Raw genomic sequence first — 25,764 nt, forward strand, 5'->3', positions numbered from 1 at the left:
AGCCTTTGTTTACAACTGTGATTGGTCACAGCGATCACATGGTACCTGCTTTGTGATCTGCTGTGTCCGAGGGACACAGCGATCACAGAGTGCACAGGCGGCCAATACAGTAGGCTGTGTATATATATACCCTCTCGCCTCAATGCTTGTCCCGCCTGTTTTAATACAGTGACTGGACTGGAAGGTTTAAGTATATTTCCACTTTTGCAGTGAAATTTTGAGAAAACCCCACTACCGTGTTTCCCTGAAAATAAGCCCGGGTCTTATATTAATTATGCCAACAAAAGACACAGTAGGGCTTTTTTTCAGGGTAGGTCTTACTATGTAATGTGATGTCTTCTCTCCCCCTCTCCCTCCCTGCCAGGAATCCCCAGTGTGAACTGAGTTAAAATGCTTGTAAAATCCTATAATCCACTCTATTACAGTAGTATATAATGTACAATGTGTGTGTTTCTGTAATATAATTGTGCCAAATACCTTTGTTATAGAGCTGCTCTCTGCTTCTGTTACCCGCCGGAGCTCTCTTCCCCCGCAATTATATTACAGAAACACATACATTGTACATTATATACTACTATAATAGAGTGGATTATAGGATTTTACAAGCATTTTTAACTAGGGCTTATTTTCAGGGTAGGGCTTATATTGCAGCCCTCCTGGAAAATAACATTAGGTCTTATTTTCAGGGTAGGTCTTATTTTTTGGGGAAACAGGGTATATGGTTGTTACATGTCCCTATTCATGCAGCATACGCTTGGAGCAGGCCTCAAGGCAGACTGTAGGCTGCTCAGAATAAATTCACAGTAAGTATGTCCCCACACAGACTGGGGCCACATGGAGTTTCCTCTTAACATACAATGCAGGAGGCAAGCTTCAAGATCTTTAACCCTTTGTTAGAAGCGACAGTTTTCAACTCTAGTTTGTAACTGATATTGTGATATTAAACCCTCCATTTTTCTAAGCACCTTCAGCAGCATGTAGCATGTTTCATCTTTTAAGTTCCTGTTTAAGCTGGTGTCAGAGAAAGGAGCCAACCTGAAAATGTAAGGTCTAGAGTTGTGTCTCCCTACACTTTGTGCATCAATAGAAATACAGCCCCATAGCCTAGGGTGGCAAGGCATTCCCCTTCTACTCCCTTATCTTCCCTTATCAAAGCTAACAGACTGGCTCCAGACTGCACTGTCCACTTTCATGTAAAAACATTAATGGCAGAGAAACAGCACTGAGCAAGCAGGAGCCAACAGCACTGAAAGTTGTAAACTGTAGAATAGATGCTGGGTTAAGATAGAAACATAGAAAAGTGACGGCAGAAAAAAAACAAGCATTGTTTTTTCATTAACTTTATTATCTGAGTATACCGTAGATCTATGTTTGTCCCAAGCATGTTTGAAGCCATTTACTGTTGACTGTCTCACTACCTCTGCTGGTAGTTTATTCCAAGCATCAACTAACCATTAAGATAAGTTTGCCGGGGAAGGTTTATTTTAATCTGCTCAATGTGTTAAAAAAAAGGATGTTACCCCAACATTTCATATTCCTGATTTGTCTGTTGTACCATGTACTTGAGTTTAAGGTATACTGTTCTCTTTGTATTTCTTCCTTTGAAATATCTGGTGATCCTTTCAGTCCCATTGCTTTCCTATTTCAAACTGAGAGCACATGCATCTCACCATGGTCATTTTTCTTGCTGTGCTGGGAGAACAGCCTGCCTCCACAGACATTCACTGGGAAGATCAGTGTCCTCCTGTTTCTCTAAAACTGAAGAGTGACAAATCTGGTGCAGCTCTGCATAGAAACCAATCCGTTTCTTTTGTCAAAGCTTAATTGATTAAGCTGAAGTTAGAAGCCGATTGGCTACTATGCACAGCTGCATCAGATTTGCCACTCTCCAGTTTTAGTAAATCGATCACAATGGCTCTACTATCTAACCCAGCTGCAGTCATAAAGGAGTATGTCTTGTTGTTGTTAGCAGGGCATAGCACAGAGGTGATTATATGTTGCACATAGCCTCGGAGAACTCCTGGTTGTGAAGACAAGCCGACAAGACACATCTTCAACAAATGAGTTCCCAGTTATTTTTGCTTCTTGTTTCTTGCCAGGGATAATCGGCACACAGACTGACAGTAGTTGAAAGTTCTGACAATTGTGACAACTGAGAATCCAGGCCTGAGATTGACTTTACTTATTATCATGGCTGTACTGTAGGAAACAGCACGGTACATTCAAAGATGTTGTGTACCTGCTGGGATCAAAGCAGGAAAGAGCAATGCAATATTTAAATTCCTGCCCCAGTGACAGACTTAATGCACAGCTATGAAACCTAGAGTGCAAGAAATGAAATCATGCTTAGCTTATCGCTTCTTTAATCATACGAAATAAGTGGAAAGCTATCTGTTTTACAGTTTAATCTGTGATGGTGCTTTTTATTTAAATTTGATTTGAAGTTTGTATTCTTAAAGCTAAAAGCCTAGCTAGAACAAAAAGAAATACTCTTTCAGTGCCCCCCTCCCCACCGCATGCGTTAAAGTGGGTCTAAATTCAGAATGTTTTTGTCCGGGACTCTCCCTCCTTATTGGCTGAGAGAACAGCAGGGTGCCATTGGCTCCCACTGCTGTCAATCAAAGTCAGTGAGCCAATGAGGAGAGAGAGGGAGCGCGGCTGCTTCCTGTGGGGGCACTTGTAAGGAGGGAGGAGCCGGGAGCATCAGCGAGGGACTCGAGAAGTGGAGGATCTGGGGTGCTCCGTGCAAAACCACTGCACAGAGCAGATAAGTATAACATGTTTTTTATTTATAAACTAAAAAATTGGACTTTAGTATCACTTTAACCACTTAAGCCCCTGAAGAATTTACCCACTTCCTGACCAGGCCATTTTTGTGTCACTTTAACCTGCTTAGCGGTATCCCCGAGCGTGACTCGGGGGGGGGATTTTCCATGCTAAGATCGGTATCCCCGAGTCACGCTCGGGGTAGATGTGCAGAGCGTGCAGCGGCGCGGCTTACCTGCTCGCTGAATCCACAGACAAGTTACTCACCTTGTCCCTGGATCCTGCGATGCATCCCCGCTGTGTGAGCGAGCGGGACCTCGCTCGATTCACAGTGTCCCCGTGTGCCGCCGATCTCCGTTCCCTGCGACATTACGACGCACGGGGAGGAGAACGGCGCCAAATTAAACAAAGTAAACAAACACAATACATACAGTATACTGTAATCTTATAGATTACAGTACTGTATGTAAAAAATACACACCCCCCTTGTCCCTAGTGGTCTGCCCAGTGCCCTACATGTTATTTTATATAATAAAACTGTTCTTTCTGACTGCAAACTGTAGATTGTCCATAGCAACCAAAAGTGTCCCTTTATGTCAAAAATGGTTTTAGAGCAGCTAGAAAATAGCGATAATATATTATAATCACTTGCAGAATTGTGCGATAGCGATTTGTGGGGAAATTCGTCATAAAAAAATAAAAGTAATGACAGCGACAATTCTGCAACTGAGCAAATTTCAGTGATTTTGAGTTGATTACATTATTGAATAATTTTTATTATAATTATATTATTATTTGTTATAATTATTTATAATTCTTTATTATATTATAATTTATAATTTTGTTTTTTAAAAAAATTCATACCCGGGATGCCTACTAGACTCTTGTTTGGTCAGATTTAAATGAGTTATTGCTAAGAATTGCAGGCCTACAGTATAAAACACCAAATTTCCTTGCAAAATAATTGTACCGCTTTTGGTACGTAATTCCAGACAGAATCATACCGCCAGGGAGGTTAATGGACAATTGCGCAGTCATGCGTACTCAAACAAAATTGATGTGTTTTTTTACCCCACAAATAGAGCTTTCTTTTTGTGGTATTTGATCACCTCTTCGGTTTTTATTTTTTGCACTAAAAACAAAAAAGGCGACAATTTTGAAAACAATTAAATATTTTTTACTTTTTGCTATAATGAATATCCCCCCAAAAAATGTAAAAAAAATATAATTTTTTCCTCAGTTTAGGCCGATACGTATTCTTCTACATATTTTTGTTAAAAAAAAAACAATTAGAGTATATTGATTGGTTTGCCCAAAAGTTATCGCATCTACAAAATAGGGAATAGATTTATGGCATTATTATTATTTTTTTACTAGTATTGATTTTGTAACAGAACTTTGCAGCGGTCAGATCTGACACTTTTGACACTTTTTTGGGGATCGGTGACATTTATACAGCAATCAGTGCTATAAAAATGCATTGCTTACTGTAAAAATTACACTGGCAGGGAAGGGGTTAACACCAGGGGTCATCAAAGGGTTAAATGTTCCCTAGGGAGGTGCTTTCTAAATACACCATTATCAACAGAATAAATCCGATTAGCAAAAATTAAAAGCCAGCAGCTACACATACTGCAGCTACTGGCTTTTTATAATAGGACACTTACCTGAGGCCTCGTACACATGACCGAGTTACTCGTCGAGTTCCTTGTTAGGCTTGTCAAGGAACTCGACAAGCTTGCTTTGCATACACACTGTCAAGACAAAATCTCCTCGTTCTCAAACGCGGTGACATACAACACATACAACGGCAGGGGAAGTTCGATTCCACTGGCTAAACTCTTGGGGCTGGTTTTGCTAGTATCATGTGTTTGCGTGTTAAGTAAAAGTTTGTTAAGAGACGATTTGCACTTTTCAGTCTGTTACAGCTTGAAAAATGTGTTATCTCCATTACAAATGCTACTTTTACTCCCGTCTCATACTTTATTCTCAGCAAGCGCAGGTTTCTTAGCATACACACGCTCGAGTTTCTCGTCGCAAACCAGCCCGACCAGGAACTCGACGAGCCAATTTGAGACTCCCGTCGAGGAAATAGAGAACTTGCTCTCTTTTTGGCTCGTCGAGTTTCTTGACAGTTTCCTCAACAAAAATGTACACACGACCTGTTTCCTCTGCAAAAAAATATCTCCCAGCAAGTTTCTTGCTGGTTTTTGCAGAGAAACTTGGTCGTGTGTACGAGGCCTCACACTTACCTGTCCTGGAGTACAGTGATGTAGGCACCACAGCTGATGTTTCCATCAGCTGCGGGTGCTGCCACCGACATTGCCGGTAAGGGAACCCAATTGTAAAGCTTCACGCCGGGTTCCTACTACGCTTGTGCGAGGCACCACTGCTCTCTCCTACTGGCCCGAGGGCGGGGGAAGGTGAAGTGAGCCGAGCAGCTGATGTAATTCGCCACGGCCTTGTCTCCCTCAAGTGGGGACAGGGTACATGTCAAAGACAGGTATCAGCCTCCCCCCAAAAGGTGGCAAATGTGGCACGGGAGGGGGGAGACAAATTAGCGGAATTTTTAAGGGGAAAGACTGGCCTTATTCTGTGCCACAGCAGGCTGCCTCTGGCTGTGACCAGTTCAGCACTGCTTTTCCTCTAAGCTGCTCATGGCAGCAGTTTCCCCCTTCCACAGGGTTAACATTCCTGCATTTTATGTGATGATGTTGAGGGATCTTCAACATACTGGAGCTTTGAGAAAAGGACGGTGCTGGAGCCTGCTACAATGCAGAACTAAGTAAGGGTAATTATTAGAGTCTCTTCCTCTTCCCCCGAGATATTACAAGCATTTAGAAAACATCATATTCATATGTATTGTTAAAGTCGCCAATCTTAGAAATTTTGAGAAATTAATTTAACCCCTTTATGACCCCCATAACACTGCCCAGGAAGTGGGCTTTAATCAGGGGCGTTGCATATATGTTTTCTAATGTTTGTGAATCGTGTTCACTGATGCCCTCCAGCACAAAGACCAGGCTGTCAGTTACTAATGAATGGGACCTGTGGGAACTGAATCCCAACCACATGAATGCTGCAATGGCCCCTGACTGGCTTTCACAGTGATTGTTGACCTTGTAGCTTGCCCCAATGTTGTTTCTCCTCTTGAAAAAGAGAAACAACAGATGCACTGTATCTATTCCTTCTTGCTAGAGAAGTCTAAAAAAAAAATGATAAAGATTAACTAGTTCAGGATTTGACATAGGTAAGAACAAAAAACAAAATCGCACACTGTTGTTTTGTGGCCTTATTACAGCTACAACAAACAAATAACGCACACATATGTGGTATCACTGTTTTGTCAGGAGTAGAAGTACATTAGTCATTTTATTTTGGTGGTGGTTCATGGTAATGTTATACAAATTTACAGTTACATTTTAAAAAATAAATAGTTTTTACTGTTTTGGACCAGTTCTCCTTTCATAATAAAAAAAATCTAAAAACCCATTACCATTTCCCACCAAACTAAGGTATAATCCATCATTTTATCAACACTGAATTACAAAACACCTATTTTTTAACCGTTGTTACCGTATTTATCTTACAATATTGTCAAATAATAATTTTTCCAATATTATTCTGCACAAATAGTTTGGTTACAGTTTATTTAGATGGTTTGCTTTGGTCCTAACATAAACTTATTTTCTAACTGAACATCTGAAACTGCGGTCACCACCAGGTGCCAGCTATTACTATCTATGGGCCAAATCCTCAAAAGGGATACGCAGGCGGATCTGCTGTTCCGCCTGCGTATCCCTGTGCCTATCTTTGGAACTGATCCTCAGAAGCAGTTTTCCAAAGATAGGCAGAAGATCCGACATCTGTAAGAGACTTACACTGTCGGATCTTAGGATGCAGTACCGCATCCGCCGCTGGGGGCATTTCGCGTCGAAATGCCGCTTCGCATATGCAAATGAGGACTTACGGAGATCCACAAAGCTTTTCAGCTTTGTTTTTTCTCCGTAAGTTTACGTTTGCATGCGTAAAATTAGGGATGCTTTTACAAGGTGTAAACTGTTTACACCTTGTAAAAACAGACCTTTTTTTCGATCGCCGCGATTTTTTTTTAAATTAGATTTTTTTTTTTTCGCCGTATCTTTTTTTTAACCGGTCGCAACTTTATTGTCCCGTCGCAATCCACAAAGCCCGGCGTAACGTAATTTCGTGCAAAACGTCGGGAAAATGACGTCACGAGCATGCGCAGTACGGCCGGCGTGGGAGCGCACCTCATTTAAATTGTCATCGCCCCCTGGATAACAGGACCGCCTTGCGCCGGGAGAATTTAGGTTACACTGCGTGAAATTTCTAGGTAAGTGGTTTGTGGATCGGGCACTTAGGTAGAAATTTCCCGCCAGTGTAACTTAAATGGGAAAAATTAAGTTAGGCTACGATTTTGAGGATTTGGCCCATATATCTATATCTATATCTATCTATCTCTCTCTATATATATATATATATATATATATATATATATATATATATATATATAAAGGCTTCTTTATTGCCTTACTTGCCAATAAGGGCTCCCCGATTAGAGAGGGGGCAAGTGGATGAAACTTAGACATGAGATGAGTTCTTACCAGCAAATTAAAACCAATAATACAGAGCACTGCAGAAGGATATTTTGGAGGTAAGAGTTGATATTGGATGTGTCTCCAGATCTTGCTCAGTGTTTGAAAACAGGAAGATGTCCCATTCTTGGATGATTTTTTTTTAGAGTACTGTGGACAAACACTTGCTTTAGGTTGGCAGGCTGCCTGTTTTGAGAAGAGGTTATCAGAAAACATCTTGCAGTCTCATCTTTATATAGTACTGGCTGGAGTTTACTTATGATTTTGCTCAGAATCACCAGCTGTCTGTGGTAGGTGACCACCATGGAGTGATGGATCTCATCTCTCCCTTGGGTCGCTGATATTTTAAATGTTTTCCCTAGGAATGAGGGCTGTCTTCCTGATCTGAGTGTCTACTATCCTTTTGGGTTGTAGCTATGCTGCATTAACCCCTTTCTAAGGTCCTTCAAGAGGTTCGTTGAGAAGAGAAAGTGGCCTAAATAAAATGTTCTTTTGGCCAAGACATACAGAATAAATTTTAATGGATGAATTCCTATACTGTGTTTTCATAAATCCCCCTTAGTAAAGTTGTTTGTACTCTACACTGTGGCTTCTTTGTAAGTCCTACCATCACCTCCCATTATTTTTTTTTTGCAAGAATATATACAGTTTGTGTGTGTATATATATATAGATATAGATATAATTGTAATTATAGGTGTGATTTCTTTATGAAGTAAAAATGTGACAGCTGTTACCAGTGATCTATTTCAGAATCATACACAACTTTCTGCCTACACTGATCCTGCAAATACTACTGATGAAGCATGAAACATTTTGTTTAGACGGCCTCTGTTCACTTATGCTCTGTGTACATTAGGTTTTATACTGGGATGTTGCCAACATTTTCTCTGAATTCCACTGCACATTTAAATCATATGACCAGCATATGTTTAAACAAAGTCATGGTCCTAAAATGGAAATTGTGTATGCTTGCTGACATTTGTCATCTGATGTAGATTTAAAAAGATATTTTCAATGTTTTGTTATTTGATTGAAAAGTTCATCGATCCAGGAATTGCACAGAAGATAGATTTGCAGTAAGAGAGAGAGAAAGAGAAGGAGAGGGGAGAGAAATATAAATAGAAAATAAAGTGGTTGGAGGCAATGTTTGATGAGCTTGACTTGGAAGAAATCAAAGCAGTATTAAACCCAAAACCAAAAATGTATTATATTGCAGATTACAAACCCTTAGGCCCCGTACACACGACCAGTTTCCTCGGCAGAATTCAGCTTCCGACCGAGTTTCTGGCTGAATTCTGCCGAGGAAACTGGTCGTGTGTACACTTTCGGCCGAGGAAGCCGACGAGGAGCTCGACGAGGAAATAGAGAACATGTTCTCTATTTCCTCGTTGTTCTATGGGAGCTCTCGGCCCGCCGAGCTCCTCGGCGGCTTCAGGGCTGAACTGGCCGAGGAACTCGATGTGTTTGGCACGTCGAGTTCCTCGGCCGTGTGTACGAGGCCTTAGATGTGGTGGCTGTATTAGTTTCTTATGGACTTTTTCCCCTCTGTTTGGTGATCTGTCCAGCAACACACCTCTTGTATTAGGAGGCATTGCTTAAAAAAGCAATAATAAATGGGGGCAAGTTCTTAAAGCGGAGTTCCAACCACAATTAGCATTTTTTAAATGTATGTCCTTTCATGCTGCATTTTTATAATATAAATCTGGTCACTTACTATTTTACAATCCGCCGCCGATCCGCATAGATATTCAAAAAAGATAGTTTATAAAACTATATCTAGACCGTTGTAATTTTGCTTGTGGGCATTGTGAAGCCTACAGGCACTTACTTCCTGGAAGTCTTGGATGGGGAGTGATAATTGGACAGCGCACTGCATCCTGGGAAATTATGACACACATTTCCCAGGAGCATTAGAGGTAGATGATGTCAGAATCCTAGGTGGTTTTAAAGGCAGATTTCGTGGGACCGCATAGCAACAGGCATTTCCAGATGATTTTTTTTTCTTTTTTAGTCGTAAGCTACAGTTTAAAGCAAAATTGTTTTTTTGATGGAACCTCCACTTTAAATTAAATCATTTATTAATAAAGTGGTAAAATCTGGTCATATCTAGCAAGAAATTTGTACTCTACACACTTACATGACTGTTAAAGCCAAACTGTAGCCATTCTAGTTATTGCCATGTAACGCAGTTGGGCTATTTTTTTTATTAATCACCATGATAATCCTTTAGGTGTTACTGTCTTTGATTTCTGGTCAAAAACTTTTAAGCTGCAATATAATAAATGTTTGCTTTTGGGTTTAATACTGCTTTAAAAGAGCTGAGCAGAGCTATGAACTCAACCCTACTGAACATCTTTGGGATGAATTTGAATCTTCAATTGCCAGTCAGGTCTTCTTGTTGAACATTGGTACTCGACCTCCCAAATACTGTTTTGGCTGACTTGGCACATATTCCTATAGAAATACTCCAACATCTTGCAGAAAGCCTTTCCAGAAGGGTAGAAGCAGTTATAACTGAAAATGGGTGAGGGGGCATCCATATTAATGTCCATAATTTTTGAAAAGGGACGTCCAAGAAGCTCAGCTTTACATGATACAGTATAGGAGGGGCACTTTTTTTGCTGCAAATAGTTTCCGATAGGATAAAAGGCTGCTTCATGGTAACCTACAGTAACTTGTGTACTAATGTCACCTCTGTGATCAAGCCCTGGTCTGCGGGTCAAAACATGTCAGGGGGCGTGGTTGGAGGGGCACTGGCTGAGGCCACGTTCACATATTTATGCACTGGGTTGGTGAGCGATGCTCCTTCCTTTCTCTGATGATGCTTCTACACCCCTGAATGGTGCATAGGCATCTGCTCCATTCACTGCAACCAGTGGGGAGATCTTTATTTCAGCCTAGAGCGGCACTGCAAGTTATACCTGGATCATGTGTACTAATGGGAATTAAATGTTGAAAAGAAGGTAAAAGAGTGGCTTCCGAGGATTCACCTTTTACTTCTGTGATAACCACCATATAAAGTAACCTATTTAGACTCCTTATGCCTATTTGATATGTTTGTTCGATTCTTTTAGAAGTTTAGATAAAAACATTATATTTAAAATATTCACCTTTTGTTACAGTACATCATGTTAAGTTTAAATTGAATATACAGCCTTTAGCAAGTAAAGATACAAATTCATCATGCCGTTTAATAGAATGTGGAGAGGTCACATCAATTGCACACTTCAAGGCGTCTATGAGCTTGTGAAAGCTCTGTACTTTGTACTATTATTTATGAGGATTTCAAGTGTTTTTTCTTTTGCTTAAGGGTGACACAACCTACCACAAATCAGCTTTTTTACAGGACCAATATCTCTACTAGTACCTTGTAAATATGCATCTTTATATAACATTACAAAAGCAAGATGTAAATGTCCTAACATGGACCAATACATCTAGCTATAAAGTGAGCTTTGGGATTTAAAGAAAGAAACATGTCATGAGAGAAATATCTGGGCTGCCACTACAGACCAGTTCATCAGGAAAAGCATATTGCCTGGCTGTCTTGGTGATACTTTGGCTTTAATACTCTCATAAGTAAACTCCAGTCATTGAGCCAGAATAAGTACAAAGGTAATAAATAATTTAGAGTTTGCTCCAACTTGAAGGTGTTGACTCCAGATTGTTGATGTCCTTGTACTTCTCCACTGAAATGCTTTTCTTGGAGCCTCCATAAACCTTTCTACGTTTGGGGCTACTAATGTCCTCCTATCACTGGAATTACATGAGGCGACCATAATGTCAAACATAAAGCAAAGAGTGCCGCACCCATTCCCTCTTAATTTTTCAGGCCTGGGAGCGACTGTCCTGTAGCTCTGCTGCCATTGCCTAGGAGTTGTTGCTTTAAACAAGCAATAATAAATTAGGCCAAGTAAAATTCTGGCCATATCTAGCAAGAAATTGGTACCTACACACATACATGACTGTTAAAGCTAAACTCTAGCCATTCTAGTTATTGTCATGTAACACATTTGGGCTATTTTTTAATAAACCCCCATGATAATCTTTTAGGTAACACTGGCTTTAATTTCTGGTGAAAAATTGTCTCTTTTCGAGCTGTCTGGCTGCAGAGCAGTAATTTAAGCACTGATCTTGGGGAGGAATTCAGGAAAACATGTACTGCTTTAAAAAAAACACCTTCTATACTGTAAATGTGATCAGAGATGGGGGCATGTCGATGAATACACAAAGGAGCTGCTGCGAACAGTGGTCCTGGACAGTGCCCTGCTTTTCTATACTGATTGGCAATAGAGTAAGCCACAAGTTTTCCAATGCAAATCATTAAAAATTTCATGCAATAAATATACAATATAATCATAAATATACAGTACATATTTCATAGATGTGCAGTCAGAGGAGCCAGGTGAGGCAGAGCCTCGCTTGCCATGAATATAAAAAAAAATGATCATGCTTCGAGCTTGGTAGCTACAGTCCTACCCCACCACTGGTCAAAATGTGGGGCTTCTGCCACCTATAGTTGCAGAGATATGGTGCTTCTTGTGCAGCCTGTCAGAAGCTATATATTCAGCGGGCCAGTTTAAATACAGGCTGGCACACTCTGCAGCTGACTGAGAGGATGAGCTCACAGTGCCTCTCACTTCTTGTCAGAAGCACTGAGCTTAATGGACAGCTTGGAGCCTTGAACCAATGGTAAAGCACCAATATAAATACGGCAGTGGAGTCTCTCTTCTCACTGCAGTGTCATAGAAGGGGTCATGTCTAAAAGACGCATGCTCCCTGCCAGCCCAGCCCTCTTAACTACAAGAAAAAGGCAAGGGGTTATGGCTATAAGATTTACCCATAATCCCATGTTTTTCTTACACAGAATGAGAATCTTCTGCCTGCTGAAAAGGTAGTGTTTTAATCAAACTAAATCATATATTATTATGCTATATGTTATAACATAAAAATGTATTATTTATCTATTTACTGTGAAATGACTGGTTTGAAGTTATAACTTCAAATTTTCCGTTAAGCCACCTGCTTGAATACAGATTTTGAAAACATAGTAAATTACCTTAAAAACAATATATAATAATTATTTGTATATTACTTATGGTAATTAACCACATGCCACCAGGCCAATTCTGACACTTCTCTCCTACATGTAAAAATCATTATTTTTTTGCTAGAAAATTACTCAGAACCCCCCAAAAATTATATATATTTGTTTAGCAGACATTAGGGAATAAAAAAAAAACTGTTTCATGAATATAAAAAAAAACACTGAAGTTAGCCCAATTTATTTGTATAATGTGAAAGATGATGTTACGTTAAGTAAATAGATACCTAATATGTCACGCTTTAAAATTGCCCACACTCATGGAATGGCGCCAAACTTCGGTACTTAAAAATTTCCATAGGCAACGCTTTCAATTTTTTTACAGGTTACGTCTTTAGAGTTACAGAGGAGTTCTAGTGCTAGAATTATTGCTCTCGCTCTAACGTTTGCGGCATATTTAACCTGTGTGTATCTGGCTCTGATACTAGCCAGTGCCTCACCAGCCACTCACCTCACCGCACGTCCCTGCTACATATACAGTATGTTTCTTTGTTCTTAATTGTTCCAGAAAAATTCAAACCAGTAACCAAATAGATATTTGCTTTCACATGGTAAATCTCCTTAAGTTGTAACTATAGGCAAAACTTTTTTCGTTTTGAATAGAGTGAGGAAAGATTGTGTCTCTTGCCATGTTTTATGATTATTATTGGATTCTGAAAAATAGATTTTCCCCTTCCTTTCTGTTCTAGTGATAACCATGTATCAGACAGGAAGTGAGAGAAAATCTGCAATGGAGAAACAGAGAATAAAAACAAACAGGGGTTCAGTTAGCTAATTGTATGTGAGCATAAATCAGGATTAAAAAAAACCTTTGCATATGATTGGTTATTAAAAGTGAACTTTGTTTTATCCTTTGAAAAGTGAAAGTGTTCTACACATTTAGTAAGTCAACCCTTCTCTTTTGTTGTATATAATGTACTCAATGTCTGCACTTTTTGTCCCATAGTATAAATGTAGACTCAGTTGTCTAAGACAGTTTAAAAAAATATGTGATTGGACCCAAATACTTTTCTAAATCTGCCAATGATGCAAATGCGTAGGTATCCACAGGGCTTAGCAAAGGCTAGGCATGTACATAAATATTGCTGTTGTGCTTTATATGTCAGTTCTTCTTTGTACATGTAGTTCATCCTTTTCTATAAATGGTGTCACTTTGCCTCTTATTATTATGTGTTACACAACTACAGTTCCCTAACATGGAAATACACCTTGCCTATTAACACTATACGTAGGCCACCTTTATCTAGGACAGCATTTGGTTTCTCTCATGCAAGTGCTTTGGATTATCTTTCCAAGCTTCTGGTATCAAATACTCCAAGTGAGGAGTGACGTTGCGTAGACCAGTGGTTTACACCTGCCACAGGGATGAACGTATGTAGACAGGAAGTGACTGAAAAAGGCTTGTGTAGATTAGCAGTGCTGAGATGAGTGCTGCAAATGTGTGCCGAAACTTGAGATCTTTTTAACATATTTTATAAATAAAGCAATTTTTTTTTTTTTGTCTGGAAACGTGTCTCCTTAAAAATGCGCCCAGTTGTCAAAACACATTTTACTGTATGCCATGTTCAGCTTTAGGTTTTAGCCGCTTTTAGGTTCATATTCCAGCATTTGGAATGCATAACATTTTTAATGAAAAAAAAACATAATTTTGCTCTCTAGATCTCCAAAATCATACTGTATGTGACAGGTAAAGACATACCAAGTCAACAACAGTTCATCTCTGAGAATTATTTTTAAATGTTACCATGCACAGTTTCAGTGAAAATGTAAATACCCAAAGGAAGAGAATTGGAAAATCAGTGAGGTTTAATTACTTAACGCAGACCTTCAGTAATTTTTTCAACTTCCCATCTAATTAATCTTCTGCCCTTGTTGTTTTAACTTTGGACAGTTAATATTTTTTTTCTGCCAGTAAAAACCTTATACAGCCCACTTCCTGTTTCTTGTCTGGTAAAAAGCTTAGGCTTATGATATCATGCACAGCTCTCTCTCTCTCTCACTCTCGTGAAGGGGGGTGAGTCATATGAGGGCCAATGAGATCTGCAGGACTGCAGAGCTGGAGGTGTGCCTCTTTGTGTCTGTGTAAATCCAGGAAGTAAGCAGGCAACAGCCCACAGTTAAAATGGATGCAGACAGACTTAGTGGAGGGAGATTTCTGCTGCATATTCGGCAAGTACAGAATCACAGTATATATAAAATAATATGCAACTTATGTGAGCAGACTGCAGTTCCTCTTTAAGGATTTAAAATCTTCATGTCTTGTGATGATAGAATATTCTTTCCTTCCCTGATAATTTGCTTCTGAAAGATCACACTTAAACTTCAAATGGCTGTATTTGTTTATGAATGTGGTCATTGTAGCATGATTTCTGTACCCTGCCTAGTTCAGATGTTGGAATTTGACTTTCAACGTCCACATTTTTATATGCAAAATATATTTAGAAACTGTTAATATCAGTTCATTTTTCTGCAGTTTGTATACTTTTTTTAATGTATACAAATGACAGTTAAAACATTTCTTATTAACTGGTCTCTTCCTATGTGTAATACATAGCACAGTAGCATAAATATTTATATATTTCACAGAAAGTGTCCAAATTGCAGTTTACAGAAAATGTCATAGTTGGGAAATTTTGGCCTGAGTTATCCTTGAAAAAAATATTTAAAAAAAGAATGGAAGTTGAAAAAAGAGTAAAGGTTTTTTTTTTTTAGATTCATAATCACCTAGGTGGATTCAACATCGGTCTGGTGCTGCATCTGTCCCCTGGTGCTCTGGACTGAGAACCGAGTGATCACACACCGTCAATTGCTTAGTTTTCAGATCTCCCCCGAGCAGAGAGCTAGTGACTGTCAGTCATAGCTCTCTGCTCTTTCCCCTCCTCGGTCTTTGGAGCGCTGGGCTGCGGAGGGGGCAGCAAGCTCAGACTCTTCATACCTCGCTGAAAGGCTGAGCCGGATGTCGGTACAGGTTACCCGGGGGATCCAGGACTGACTTCTGTGACGTCAGCAGAGAGCGGACTTCCACCTGTTCTCTGCTGAATACGGGTTTCAGGAGTGCAAAATGAATTGCACTCCTGTGATCTATAGGAGAAGTCCAGCCAAACAAATTTTAGCTGGACTTCTCCTTTAAGTTAAAGCTGTAATAGCTGAAGTTCAGCTGAAGTTTAGCTGAATATCCCTTCAGCTTTTGTCACTTTCCTGTCATGAAGGATTCCAGATTTACAGACAGGAAGAGGACAGACATCCCTGCAGTGGAGATTTATCCAGGATGCAGCTGCCTGCACAATGGTGTCCGTTTATGAAACTGTGACACACGCTCTCTATCCAATCTGACAGAGCTTGGGGTATTTTGAAAAGAAGAATGGGCAAAAATGTCCCTCTCTAGATGTGCAAAGCTGGTAGAGACATCCCCAAAAAGACTTGCAGCTGTAATTGCAGCGAAAAAGTGATTCTACAAAGTATTGACTGGGGGCTGAATACAAATGCACACCCACCACACTTTGCATATGTTTATTTGTAAAAAAAAAAATAAGAAACATTTATCATTTACCTTCCTCTTCACGATTATGTGCCACTTTGTGTTAGTTGATCACATAAAATCCCAATAAAATACATTTACAATTTTGGTTGCAACCAAAAATAATAATTTCAAGGGGTATGAATACTTTTTCAAGACACTGTATGTACATATAATGCGTGTGTGGGTGTATATATATATATATATATATATATATATATATATATATATATATATATATATATATATATAGTTTGTGTATTGGGACTAATAATTGTATTAACATTAGGTAGGCGGTCTCCCCTGAAAATGCCTGTGTGCTAAGCAGTGGTAATTTACCGCTGCTTAATAAACGGACACCTCAAGTATTTCAGTGAATTTTTGGTACTATAATCTCGCTATGTCTCACAAGATTACAGTAACTGGAGACGTTCTCCACTGTTCAATTCGTTTGTAGATCACTTCACTCCTCAAAAGGAGAAGCGGTCTACACCGCTTAAAAAAACAGGCACCCAGAGGAGAGAGATCTCCTCTGAGAATGCCAGAGAATTCAGCAGCGGGTATTTTCCTCTGCTTGATAAATGGACACTAATGTGAGACATACTTTGTTACAGGTAACTAATGTGACTAAAGTTGTACGGATTTTATTTTTTTAGCGAAACATCAGCTTTAAAGTGTATCTAAGGCCATACCTTTTTCCTTCTGAATGGAGTAGGGTAAGCTTTAAACTATCATATTTTGGGAGATTTACCTTTAGCTACTGTACATTCCTATAGACACAACATAAAGAAAGAGGAAGTCTCTCCAAAGTAAGGAAAATCCCCTCTAAGTTCTTAATAAAACATGTGTTCCCATATGTATTTTTGAATATAAAGGTGTGAATAAAGCATTAAAAAGCAAGCCATCTGTTTTTGAATCAGTGAACTAATGCTACAATTTATGTTTAATTCTAGTGGCTCATCATGATATGGATAATACATTCAATTGCAGCTTTATTGAGCCACCATCTGTTGTTGAACAGCCATCCCCTTCATGGTCATCCCGCGGTTCCTTTTCATCTTTTGACACCACAGATGATGGACCAGTGTACTGTGTTCCCCATGAGGGTGAGTGAGACAAATGTTTCCAGGATATAACTGTAGGACATATCATTGCAAGGCATGTGTGTGATAGAGATCTTACATTTGCATTTTCTCTTCAGATTATATTTGGAGACACTGTGAGAAAAAATAGACTAAGCTAAACTGAATCTTATTTTCAGATAATTATTTTAGTTTATAGTCTATCAGTGCTTGCATAATGGCTAGACGGCACATTTCTGTACAGTTGTCTTATGGGTCAAATATACTGTAAAAGATAATGGTGCATAGATGTTTACTTCTCACGTACTGGGTGGAAAGCATGACATCTTTGTTGTGCTCTATACTAGTACAAAATGGTGTCAAGTTTAGAAAAAATAGAGTAAATGGTTGTTGGCTGCATCTACAGAACAGTCAGATGCCACATATTACCTCTAATACAGGTTAGGAAAGCATATTTAGGGCATGTTGGGTCATCATAGGTAGCACCCATTGGATTTGTTTTGGATTTTGAAAATGTCCTATATTAGAGCAGAGATGTCCAATATTCTATCATTCATACAGAGGGCCAGATCCACGAAGCGCGGCGCTTCTTTACGGCCGGCGTAGTGTATCTCAGTTACACTACGCCGCCATAACTTACAGCGTATTTCCCGTATTCTCAAAGAATTTGCGCCGTAAGTTACGGCAGCGTAGTGTAACTGTGTCGGCGTAAGAGCGCAATTCAAATGGATGAGATGGGGGCGTGTTTTATGGTAATACGTCTTGACCCGACGTAAATGACGTTTTTTCTGAACGGCGCATGCGCCGTCCGTGGGGGTATCCCAGTGCGCATGCTCGAAATTAACCCGCAACAAGCCAATGCTTACGACGTGAACGTCATTCTACGCAAAGCCCTATTCGAGAACGACTTACGCAAACAACGTAAAGTTTTCAAAATTCGACGCGGGAACGACGTCCATACTTAACATAGAATATGCCTCATATAGCAGGGGTAACTATACGCCGAAAAAAGCCTTTAGGAAACTACGTAAAGAAATGCGCCGGACGTACGTTCGTGGATCGCCGTATCTAGCTAATTTGCATACTCGACGCGGAAATTGACGGAAACGCCACTTAGCGGCCAGCGTAAATATGCACCTTAGATCCGACGGCGTACTAAGACGTACGCCAGTCGGATCTAGCCCAGCTTCAGGCGTATCTTGTTTTGTGGATACAAAACAAAGATACGCCGGAGCAAACTCCGGCGTATCAATAGATACGCCAGCGTAAACGGTTCGTGGATCTGGCCCTAAGTTTACATTTTAAAGTCATATATTAAAAGCTTAATCAAGCTGTTATATAATTTGAATTTAATAACAAGGTGTTGTAGCTCCTGGTACAATATGGTTTCTCTCTGAAAAAGTACTGTCCAATGCTAGCTGGTTAGTGTTTGGCTAAACAAGCAGATCTTGGACAAGTGGAAGGGGAAACATCAGGTTTCTAATAGATTCCTAGTGTTTACATAAACATATACCCTGTGATAGTAGTAAAAAACATTTAAAGAATAACAGAGGAAACCTCCTTGTCAATCTCACACTTGCATAAATCTATCTTACATATTAGATATCCCCCCACATGCAAGATGTAGAATAATAATTTCAGGGTTGTCTTTTGTCTTTAAAAGAGATGTATTGCCTCTGAAATAAATAAAGATTTCTACTCACCTAGGTAAACTGAGCAATTAAACACCTCTGCTCTGAGCACGCTGGAGCCCTGGGCTGTGAGGGGGGGGGGGAGCAGCTGGCTCAGGCTCTCAGCGACTCACTGAGAGGCTGTGCCAGGTGGCGGTCCAGGCTTCTGAGTGGATCCTGACTTTAAAGTCAGGATTTTTTCCGAACCTGGGCTGGCTGAGTGGCATCGGGTTACAGGAATGCAGAACAAGCTGCACTTCTGTGATCCCCAGGAGGAGTATAGCCAAAATAGCTTTGGCTATACTTCTCCTTTAAGTTCATGTTATAGGCTGTAACATTAATACATCCCTGCCATGCTGTTTACCTAGGTAAATGACTACACTGTTTTCAGGGAAAACATGGTTTATATGTCATATGCCTGCTTATTGGACAATGACTCATTTGTGTGATGATGTAGTCTTTACTGTGTAATTAGAAGCCTGGAAGCAGAGATGTGACATTAGAAGCTGCAAAGTGTAACCAGGAAATATAGGTGTAAAACTAAAGGACAGGCAAAACAGAATGATTCATCCTTTTTGCAATACATCTCACATATATGTGGTTGAACTGGAACTGTGTATTTGGTTCTTACCAAAATGTACTGCTAAAACTAAAATTTTCTTCTTCCTGTTTGTTCCATATTGTTCTGAGCAGCCCATTTACATGTTGTTGATGTTGTCCTTGTGTGTTTTAGAATCAGTGACAGAATGTAAGGACAAGGGCAACACCAGAGCCTTGGAAAAGGTAGCCCCACCAGTCAATGAAGAGGAAGCTGGTGAATATACCTATCTGAAAGACTCTGGATCTCCGAAATCATCCCAGGTAGATCACAGCGAAACCCCACTGCTAAAGTCATCTGATAGCGAAAGATCATCTTGTGGTTCTGGCTCTACAGGTGGAGCATTGTATGCAAAGGTTGCAAGGCTGTCTAAACAGTCAAAGGATGAAGATGACCCATCCATGGATATCAGAAGTGCTACAATAGGAGCAAAGCCTCCATCACCTGAAAGAACAAAACCTCCTCCACCTGATCCATCTACAAAGCCTAAGGTATCATGGATTCATGGCAAATTTAATGCAAATCAATCTAATACTTTACCAACATTTAATAAGAGTTCAGAAAAGCCAGCAGCTAATTCTGATCAATCAGAACAAAATGCATGTGTTAAAGAAAAAGAACAGCATAGGAAGAGGACCCCTAGTGATACAAGTCCTGCTAGTCAAGGAAAACATGAAGAAAAAGTTATTATGAGAAATAAGGACAAGAAAAGGGATGCTGGCAGTGCAGAAAGCAAACCTTCTGAAGAAGCACAATCTCCATCAAAATCAAAACACAGGAACAAAACTCATGACCACATAGAAAATATTAATGGAACAGTTCAAAATGCCTTAAAGAGGATAGGAAATCTACACCTCGATAAAAAGAGTGGGGATGCTAAAGAAGCCCCAAAAAGTCCAGATCACAGCAAGTCTCGGGCTGAGGTCTTCCATCCTCATTTGTCATCAGAGGCAGCTTCGTTACTGGCTGCCCAGCTAAAGGAAAAAACTCAAAGTCTTAATAAAGCAGAGACCAGCCCTAACCAAAATGGAATTGGTCCACTAAAAACACAAAAGGAGAAACCAACACCTCCCCAAAAAGCTAAGCGGTCTGCAGCAGCCATTAATCAGAAATCAAGTAAAGCCATTTTGCCCACATCCACCAACCTGCAAAAAATGATCAGCCCAGTTGCAGAGACAGTTCCAACCACAGGAAATCCAGTTGAAAAACAAAACTCTAACAGCAGTCAAGAGCAAGCTGCAGGCACAAAGCAAGAACCAGCAGAACCAGCAGTCAAAAAGACACCTATAAAGAAGCCTCCTAGGAAGAAAAGCAAAGACGCCTCCTTGGACACTGATGGAAAAGTACAACCGAAAATGGCAATAATGCCACCACAGTCAGTAAAATAATGTTGACTTATTAGCACATTGTTTTCTCTCCAAAAGGGGCATTAGTTCTGCAACTCATGGACATATTTTTGTGTAGCCATATTTGAGCCAAAGAAATATCAGTCTTTAAGGCGAGAAGACAAGTGCATTTGGAAATAAATATTTTTGTTACAGTGTAAAACTTGTTAAAGACAAAGAAGACACTTCATTGGCCTGAAACATGTTCAACGAAACAAAATCTGTCCACAATTCAATAATAATTGCCTTCATATGTGGATTTTAGTGCCTTTGTATCTTCATGGAAACTGGACCATGCACAGCCGAAAGAAGGTCATATGAGAACTTTTTTTAGTAAAGTCTTTTGAGCGACACATTTGGATAATGTGGTATAAATGATACTAGACTATGAGGATTTCATAGCTTTGGTTTGTCATGTAAAGCTGACCGATAATTAACTATCTACATTTTTTTGCATGATAGCCTACTGCCAAGCCTTACTTTTTGCAAGCTGCTTTACAATACTTCATTCAATGAAGAAGGCCAGGTATCTAAATTATTTAAAAATACCTATTTTTGTATCCAAAATGATAAACCCTGAAATAATGTTTTACACTCAGAAACATAAAGAGCTGACTGTCAAGTTAAATATCCTATTGGGTTATTCTGATCTATATCACATAATTTCACATTCGCCACTGATATTTGTTTTATCTGTCTTATATAGTGCATAAGCAGTGCTTAATTTAATATAAAACTATTTTATGAATCTGATCTATTTATGGATAAGCTAGCCCTTTCCTTTACCCTTATTTTATTAATTTCAGTTCCCACATTAGTATTACCACAGAGAAGCAAACACATCTCCTCTTGTTACAATATTAGGGGTTAGGCTGAATTTACAAAGCTAACACAACTAGGTAAGTGTACTTACTTTTAGTCCAATGATATTTTAAAATGATAGTCAAATGGCTCAATTAGAAAAACTTGTTGTTAAAGCTTTGTGAATTGAGCCTGCCCTTTCAACTTTATTAATCAGTTTTTATAAGTGATGTGCAAAATTACCATTTAGCAGGCCTGATTTACCAGTAAGAAGTGAGGTACAGCATATTTAAAAAGAATGTGGCATTCAACAAACATTCACTGCAGGTGAATCTTTCTGGTGCATGCATTTTAAATTACAGTGATTCACCTACCGCAAATGTTTGTTGAATGCCATACTCATATGAATATCCCTTTAGTGAAGGGAACACAAACTCCAGAGTCATGTGTAGGGAATTTTTTAAAATAGGGGCTTTTTTGCCCATTTCATTATGTTCTTCACCTCACCTGACACTTTTCTAAAGCTAGTATGCTAGTTTGCCTTTCCAAAAAGCTGCAGCCTGCCCTATTGTATATATATTTTTCTTTGGTAGCTAGTGAAATTGATTAAGGCAAACGTAAGATATTTGTATCACATTTTGTTAGGGCAAAATCTAATGTAATTCTCCAAAATGTACCATATGTGTGCTGCTGTATTTTTTAAATGTTTTATGTGATATACTTCACACTTTTGAGTGGCCATTACACTTAGATACAGTTCACAAAACATTTCCACAGTGCCTTTGTTAGACACTGCTTCACAAGAAGTTGTACAATATGTTTTCAGAATCTTTGTGTAGATGAAGCATGTATGTAGTCAGTTAATTCTCCAAATGTTAACAGATTGATGATAAAGGGGTCCATTATTAATTTACTCAGTACCTGAGACACTTCCTGAATAAGAACATTGGAGGAGACTTTTGAATGGCTAGAGGGGGTAGGCAAACCACACATAATCCCTTCCCCCGGGCAACTTAAGGTGCACAAGGGTGTTGTAACACCCACCAAAGGCTGTAAAAATCATGTGGTAGCAGTTTTTTTTTTTTTTTTAAACAGGAAAGTTATTTGAAGGCTGTAAATATCTGAAATGTACAGCCCTTGATGTACCAGTCAAGCTTTACCCTAATAACAATAAATGAATGTTATTTGTAGTTGCCCCCTCATATGACTATCAGGTTACCATAATTTACACACTAGCACTTTCTGCATCCACAATTACCACAGCTGCTACTGTCTGTGGACCTTTTTGACATTTTTGTTAAGTTCCAGCATATTCCAAGCACCAATGAATATGACTATATATTTCAACAATTAATAACAAAGTCTAACTATTAATTTATCATCATAAATGGTGCTTATAATGAAGAGGTATTATTTTGTTAGCACTTCCCTAATCTAATGTTCATTTATAGTTACTGGTAAAAAGTTGAAATTCAGGCAACCATCAAAGATTGACAAATAATACGTTTCTGTAGAGTTCATCTCCACAATAAAGACCACTCACCAACTCTGTCAGCCAGTCAGCTATACCACATATTGCCTGGTCTGTGGAATCCTCATAATAGAGTACAGTTCAAAGTATCCCACCAAAAACAGGACTTTAGTACCTTACCTGTATTTAATAAGTGTTCCCAGGACGACCATGACTCCACTTTATGAGCTTGTCATTCTCTACAGGCTGTAAGACTGCTGCTTGCTTAAGGTATTGTTGCTTAGAATTTCATTTAAAATATAATTGCAATATAAGGTTGCCATGTTTTCTGATAGGAACTACTAGCATACCTATATTTGTAATGATTCTGTCCCATAACTAACATTGGCATGAAGATTTACTCTTGCCATCCAGGTGTGTATTGTAATGTGCTCATAACATGTAGGAACTACTTTCAGCTCCACTGGTATGAAAAGGATGAATTAAAGGGAAACTCCATGTCCTGTTTCCTCCAATTCCTGTTTAATCGATCACTGTCAAAGGAGAGGAAAACATTGACATAAAAAAAAAAATTAAACCTGATAAAGATGTTAACTCCCCTTCCGATAAATATGTTGTTGTCTATATCATCCCTGGAGAACATTCCCCTCTCTACCTGTCCCAGTAACCACTATCACCAGGACAGCAAGCTGAGATACAATTGCCCATAGGATCACTTATGGCTGAAAAAACGAACCCCTCCAAATTATGAAAAAAATATATATCTGTCAGGAACTCTAAAAATGCTGCTTGCTCTAAAAATACAAGTTGCCTCATCTGCCTATCAATTTAATGGGTTTAGTGTTTGAAACCATGGACTTTGTTAAAGCTGAACTCCAGCTTTTGATATACTTTACATAGTTTGTTTGTTTGGGCCAGCTTGGCACAAACAAACTATGTTCCTTAATAATGTGAGGCCGCTGGATGTGCAGTATAAACTTTATGTAGCTGAGGCTAATATAGCATACCACACTGTGTTCCGAGTTGGAGCGAGACTTCCTATTTCATACCCAGGAAAACACAGTAGAGTCTATCTGAGGGGCACTATCTGATTGGCTGTGTCAGAGAGGTGGGCTGATGATGTTACAACCTCTAACTCATCCAATCAGAGGAAGCTTTGTATTCATTGCTAGAATACATTGCTTTCCCTAAATGGCTGAGAGCCGATCAGATAGACTCTAGTGTGTTCTGGGTATGAGACAGGAAGTCACGTCTCCGACTCAGAACACAGTGTGGTATGCTATATGAAGCCTCAGCTACATACAGTGTATACAGCACATCCAGCGGCCTCACGCGTTAGCGAGGGACAAAGCTGGCCCAAACAAACTATGTAAAGTATATCAAAAGTGGGAGTTCAGCTTTAGGTGAAGTAGAGAAAAAAAGAATGGCAAAAATGCAGTTGGCCATCTATTAAAATTGTATTCATTATTTTAATATAAAGAGATAGCTAACACATTTTGATGGGCTTCAACAGTTCTCCTTTATCAGAGCTGAAAGGGGATTAATGAAAATGTCTAAATATGTTGGCTATCTCTTTATACTGTTGCAATGAATCAAATCTAATTGGACTGTTAACCAAATTTGTTATGCTTTCTTCTCACTACTACACTTGCAGCTGTTGTTATTTGAGTCCATCAAATTGCAGAGAGCTGCCTCTGATCAATAGAAACACAAATAATACATTGGAATATCAACTTGAACTAGGGTCCAGCTCTCAACTAATATAACTTCACTTCAGCCTTTGACTTGGAACAAGTATACAGATCAGAAGCTTTCTCCAACTGGTTTTGTTTCAGTGTTCTACAGTTACCTGCGTGCTTTAGGTCATACACACAGGTCGAATATCTGGTGGCATAGAAATCAGGCGAAATTCCGCCGGTGTGTAAGGCAGCCAGTCCGACAGAAGACGGCCGCACAGAAGAGGCCTGACCAAAAAAATTCTGCCGACCGGCACCCAGTTGGTGCCCTCAGGCAATGATTGGGGGGGTGTCCCCCTGTAAGAACACAATAGCACAACAAGGGAGATCAATGTACTAACATCGTATAGTTAGTACATCAGCTCCTCCTGAACTTTTCGATAAAACGACTGATGTGTGCCAGGTTTTAAACTATTGGAGTCGGATACAGCCAACCAATTTTAAAATGAGGTCAGCTAAAGAAGTCGTCTATATGTTTCTTTCAGTACAGGTTGCTCTTAAATTTGTTAAACTAAAAAAAAAAAAAAACTTTCAATGTGAACTGTATAAGTGCTACTGTTGCTGGCTTGCTTTATAAGATATAGTTTGCACTTGATACAACATGACCTGAATCAAGCATGCAGACAGTGAGGTCTAAAAAGTTCACTGTGCTCAGTACTTCTTCTAGATCAGTAATGACAGCCCTGGAGCATTCCCCTTGAAATAAAAGCAAGTTCCATTGTTTATATCTCCAAAAGGTTTTTGATATTCCCTGATTATTAGAGTCCTTTTTTGTTAGTAGAATATAATACAGGATATCACACATTATATGACCCATTACAAGCAAATGCAAAGCAAACATTGCATATGCCCCGTTACAAGCAAACATGCAGCCAGGGTCTGAAGTCTGAACAGTTTCCTATGCCCAGTACTTCTTCCAGATCAGTAATGAACAGCCCTACAGCATTCACCTTTATGTCTTAAATGGCAGCTGTCAGTGTTTATATCCACACCACACAGGTTCTCTTAGGCCTCGTA

At 39.3% G+C, this 25,764-nt stretch overlaps 1 protein-coding gene across 1 annotated transcript in view; it reads left to right on the top strand.

The window, feature by feature from the left end:
* Positions 1–22,621, top strand: part of SCARF2 (scavenger receptor class F member 2) — a 321,667-nt gene extending 299,046 nt beyond the window's left edge. The window contains exons 10-11 of the mRNA XM_040350653.1: positions 16,958–17,110; positions 19,490–22,621. Coding sequence (XP_040206587.1) covers positions 16,958–17,110; positions 19,490–20,742 — 1,406 coding nt within the window. The 3' untranslated portion in view covers positions 20,743–22,621. The remainder of the gene's footprint in view (positions 1–16,957; positions 17,111–19,489) is intronic.
* The last annotated feature ends 3,143 nt before the right edge of the window (positions 22,622–25,764 follow it).

Source organism: Rana temporaria, chromosome 1, assembly GCF_905171775.1.
Source record: "Rana temporaria chromosome 1, aRanTem1.1, whole genome shotgun sequence".
In the NCBI taxonomy this organism is placed as follows: Eukaryota; Metazoa; Chordata; class Amphibia; order Anura; family Ranidae; genus Rana; species Rana temporaria.